Below are 5375 nucleotides of genomic sequence, written 5' to 3'. Positions count from 1 at the left end.
TTTGTACAATTTATATCATGAAATAATTTTTATTTATAAATTTCTTCACAATGCACAATATCCATTTTAACTAATTAGCATTTAACATAAAATGCAGGAGGATCATGAGTTTAAAGACAGGCCCAGCAAAGGCAAGGCACTATGAAACTCAGTGAGACCATCTTTAGTAAAATACAAAATAGGGCTGGGGATGTGGCTCAGTGGTTGTGTGCCCCTGAGTTCAATCTCCAGTGCCCAAAATAATAATAATAATCATAATAATAATCACAATAATAATAATAACAACAACAATAGCAATAATAAACCATTTCTAGTGTACTGTGAAATTCTTGTAACAATATATCACCAAATCCTGTCTTGTAATTCACTTTTAAATGTGCTCTAAACATGTGACACAGTTTTACTAGCTATACTTTAAAAAGACAGTTTTGTTTTAGAATAATTAAAGTTCAAAACAGTTAATGTTATCTTCATTTAGTTCAATTACAACTATTTCTTTATAGAGATCCAAATACTTACTAGTGTGAAGTTCCTTCTAGCTGGAGGGCTTTCCTTAACATTTCTTGTACATTAGATATTTTGGTAAATAAAAACTTTAGTTTGTATTTGCATGACAAATTTTTTTTTTCGTTTTAATGAGTATTTTTGCTGTGTATAGAAAATATATAAGTCAACTTGCCTTTTATCTTTCAGAACTTAAAGATGTCATGACATTATCTTTTGTCTTTCAGGGTTTCACATGAGCATCCGCCGTGATTCTTATCCTTGTTCCTTTAAAACAACTTCTGCCTCTGGCAGCTTGGTGCTTCTTCCTTTTGTCTTAGTTGTTGGGCAGCTTTCATGTAATATGCCTAGGTCTGTTTTGCTCCACAGTTTTCAAATTCTTGGTATTCTCTGAACATTTTAGGTCTGTGATTTTGTGTGTGCCATCAATTTTGGAAAATTATCAGCCATTAATTCTTTGAATATTTCTTGAGGACATCTGCATAATCCAGCCAGGAGATGGGCCCTGCTTCAAGCTTTCTATTACTGTGGTTAACTTCAGTAATCACAAGTAAGGCATTGCTTAGTAATACTTATATATTGGGGGCAGAATATTTCATCAAAGTTATGTTGGAGGGTGGGTGCAGATATACGCCTCCATTTGGATTCTTTCTTCTCATTTGACTTTGGCTCTTCTCTTTGCACTGTTCCCAAAATGAATCTGTCTTTTTGTAGCTCTGTTGGCTGTATTTTACTATTATGACTACTCAAAGGATGCTACTATGCATAGAATGGGGAGCCAAGAAAAGAGGCACTCTGTGGTGTTCTGATTCTCTGATTCTCAGCCTTTACAAAGGAATGTGAACCTGCATTTAGTATTTGTCCTTTACAAGAGCTTCTGCCCCTATCCAGGTATAATGTTGATTCTAGCGTGTATTTCAATCTCTTTCCCAGAGAATCAGATACTTACTTCTCCAAATCTTCTTTCAAAATTACAGAGATTTCTATTGAAACCCTCAGCCTAGGTATTTGACAACAAATGAATGGAAAATATCGTGTGTGTATGTGTGTATTTTTAACAACAAAAAAATAATGAAAGGACATGATGTCATAAGCTGGAAAATAGATGGAATGAGAGAGTTTTACTATGTGAAATAAGCCAAATACAAAAATCAAGGATCTCATGAATGCCTTTCATATATGGAAGCTAGAGAGAAAAAAAGAAAAAAATGGACATTTCATGAAAATAAAAGGAAAACTAGTAGGATAGAAGAAGGACATTGGGTGGAGAGAGGACGGGAGGGTAAATGCAAATGTAGGTACTGGGGAATTAAATTGATAAAATTATGTTATGTGCATGTATGAAGATGCCTCAATACACTATTATGCCATAATACACTATTATGTATAATTATTATGCACCAATAGAAAATTTTCAATGTAATCAGTATAAAATATACAAGGAAATAAGTTTTAAAAAATAGGTTTATCTAAAAACGATAAAGATTTCAAAAATTCCTCCTTTGTTCTCAAATTGGAGGATATATTTTTTGTTAACAAAAAAAATGTATAGCCAATTTTTTATCCCTATCTCTTTAAATGTGAATCAGTGGTATTTTAGAACCTGATAACATATCCTCAAAACATACAGACACACTCATGAAAAGAAGAATAAAATTGCATGTCTTTGATGAGTACTGGTGGTGATTCATTGGATTCTTGTAGATACAATACACACATACGTAGGATGGGGGTGGGAGGGTATATACCATATTGATGACTGTTTTTATTGTTTTCATTAGTTGTGGAGATATAATGCATACAGATATGGGATACCAGAATATAATATGAAAAAGTAGTAGTGGGAACTATATAAAATATTCACCATTACAAGAATATACCTTTGGATATTTAACTGAGATAGGAGAGAAACAAAGAAAAAATGTTTAATAAAAGGTGATAGAAAACATACAAAAAGTGAGGAGAAAGAAAGTATATGAAAATATCTGTCCTCCTATATGTTCAAAAAATAAGAATGGAAGAAGAATAAACAGAAGGCAAGAGAAAGAGAAAGAGGAAGGGAAGGTAGAAGGCAGGTTAGCTTCCTGCAACACCACATATTTTAATAAAACATTAAAATTGTGTGGCTAAGAAAGCAGTCTTTTTTAGAGATTGATAAAATAAGCTAATATCTACGGAGTTCACAAGTGGGCTTATCTGTTGTAGAAAACCATGTATGATATTTCTAATAAGGATTCATAGTGGGATATTTTGGTGAACAAAAATTACACAATTACATTCAAATAATGAAGTGATTTGAGCAACTGAAGAGAGAATACCATGGGGATTCATCAAGTTATTAAAAAGAAAAATACCCAGAAGGACATCAAAGGCTCCTTATGAGTGACTTTCATGACTGCCATAATATAAAACAAACAAATTAAAGGAATGTGTTATAAACATAGCTAGTACAGGCTGTAGTTTTCACTAATTTTCAGTAATATGCTTTTACAAAAGCCAAAGCTGTTATTTCAAAGTTGTAAAGGTACATCTTTTTGCTAGATCCCTCAGGGCTTGTATCACTTGCTTATTTCTTAGAGAATAAATAAAAGGATTTAGTGTTAAGGTCTGTAAACAAGTCAGATTGGCACCTGTTATTTTGCCAGAGAAATGTTAAAGTCTGTAAACAAGTCTGGATGGCGCCTGGCCAAATGCCAGAGGGAGTGGTTTGTAAAGTAACAAAAGCGAGCCATTAAGTGTGGAGAATCCTTATTGGTTGACTGCTGTATCTATTTTATGCTAATTAGATAAGCTGTGTAAAATGTTTAAATACCGCTCTTATTCTACAATAAACGGCTTCCATTCCTGCTGCATCAACGTGCACAAGTTATTCGTCACCCCCCGGCTATTCTGCTGCAGCCGGACTGCGGCAATTTAGTACAGGTGCAATGGAAACAGTGAGCACTGACACCCCCTTGTTTAAAGATATCCTTTCCTCTGCAGAAGGTTTGATATACATAAAAATACAACTGCCATAAGAGATGCAGACCACAATCAGGTGGGAGGAACAGGTGGAAAAAGCCTTCTTTCTCTCCTGGGCAGAAGGGATCTTCAGAACTGTTGTGATTTTGATATAAGAGAACAATACCAGTGCCAGAGTATTCAAGAGGGTGATAATGGCTAAAATAAAATTTGACAATTCTATGTCCTTGGTGTCTGTGCAGGAGAGTTTCAGGATAGGAAAGTAGTCACAAATAAAATGTTCAATAACATTGCCATCACAGAATTCTATGGTCAGACTTACTATAGCTCCAGGGGTAATTGCTACCCCAGCAGCTATCCAACAGGCAGCAACCAGCAGGTGGCTCACTCTGCTGCTCATAATGGTTGCATAATGAAGGGGTTTGCAGATGGCCACATAGCGGTCATAGGACATAGCTGCCAACAGGAAAAACTGTGTGATACCTATGAAAACAGCAAAAAGTGCCTGTGCCAAGCAAGCATCACGGGAAATAGTCTTTTCTTTAGTGACTATGTTGACCAGGTATCTAGTGATGCAGGCAGTTGTCAGTGTGATTTCTAAGAAGGAAAAATTTCTTAGGAAGAAATACATGGGTGTTTTGAGGTGGGGATCCAGCAAGGTCAGAAGGATGATGGTAAGATTTCCTGTAGTACTCAAAAGATATGTTACAAATAGAAAAAGGAAAACTACAATTTCCCAATTTGGGTCGTCTGTCAGTCCTACAATAATGAACTTTGTCACTACTGTGTGGTTCCTCATGGTTCAATTCTGTCAACATGCCATCTGACCTGCAAGAGGGTGGAGGTGATAAATAATTAAGCAATATTTTAAGGATACATCAAATGCAGAGTTTGAACTGATAATGAAGAACCCAGCAACTTAGTAGATGTGCATCTGCTTTGTTTTCCTTAGAGAGTTTTCACATTTTATGTAGCAGTTAGACCACAGGTTAACCCCTCTTACTGTTATCTCCTTTCTGGATACTCATTTTCCTAATTCTCTTTATAGGATATATATATATATATATATATATATATATATATATATATATATATATATATATATATATATATATAACTTTACAAAAGGATGACTTTATAATTTCCTGCTGGAAATATCTGCACACTTTATCTAGTTTTCCTAATATATGTAGACCTAACTCCTACAATCTCACCTATTAAACAGGAAAACATTTTTTAGGTTAATAAGGTTAATTCCCCTATTGTTAAAATCATCTTCTGCTCAGCTTCTTTCAGAGAGATGTATATTTTCTGGATATATCTGCATTCCAAAATGTGTAGCTAATAAAAACTGACATTTTACAATCAATCTTTTCTAAGTGATTATTTTCTGATGATATATGTATGGTTAGATTTTAGGTTTTTGGTAGTGGCCACTAGAACTTTTTCAAGAAAAGAAAACTTTTAAGGATTTTAAGACTAAATACAATATGATTTGCCAAAGTGGTAAATAAATGCACAGTTGAAAATTTACATGGAATTTGCAATATTTTTTCCCAATTCTTCAATAAGTTTCAACGCATCATTAGCTTTAGCTATATAATAAATAATTCACATTCAGTAATATTAAAATATTGAATAATTTAGTAGAGAAAATGGAATATGTATTAGTAATATTTTTAATATACATTTTTGAGAATTATTGCTCATGGTGCTACTCTAATAGAAAAATACAACTCTTTCAAATATGTTCTTTGAATCTTTCATCATGAGTTATAGAAATATTTTCTTTGTATCTCTAAATCTGAGTTTAACTGACTCAATCTTATAGTCCCATATTCAGAATAAAATAGAAGAAATACTTACTTTGAACAAATTCCCCAGGGGTTTTCTTTGCTGATGCATTGTGA

General features: G+C 33.6%; 1 protein-coding gene across 1 annotated transcript; it reads right to left on the bottom strand.

Annotated features, from left to right (window-relative positions):
• Positions 1-3009: 3009 nt before the first annotated feature.
• LOC143396985 (olfactory receptor 6C74-like) lies at positions 3010-4264 on the bottom strand. Its single transcript, XM_076852985.1, has 2 exons — positions 3425-4264; positions 3010-3111 (listed from the first exon to the last, which is right to left on the bottom strand). The coding sequence occupies exons 1-2, from the start codon at positions 4262-4264 to the stop codon at positions 3010-3012; spliced, it is 942 nt and encodes a 313-aa protein (XP_076709100.1).
• Positions 4265-5375: the final 1111 nt, after the last annotated feature.

This window comes from Callospermophilus lateralis, chromosome 4, assembly GCF_048772815.1.
Source record: "Callospermophilus lateralis isolate mCalLat2 chromosome 4, mCalLat2.hap1, whole genome shotgun sequence".
Classification (NCBI taxonomy): domain Eukaryota; kingdom Metazoa; phylum Chordata; class Mammalia; order Rodentia; family Sciuridae; genus Callospermophilus; species Callospermophilus lateralis.
This window is presented reverse-complemented; position numbering and strand designations above follow the sequence as displayed.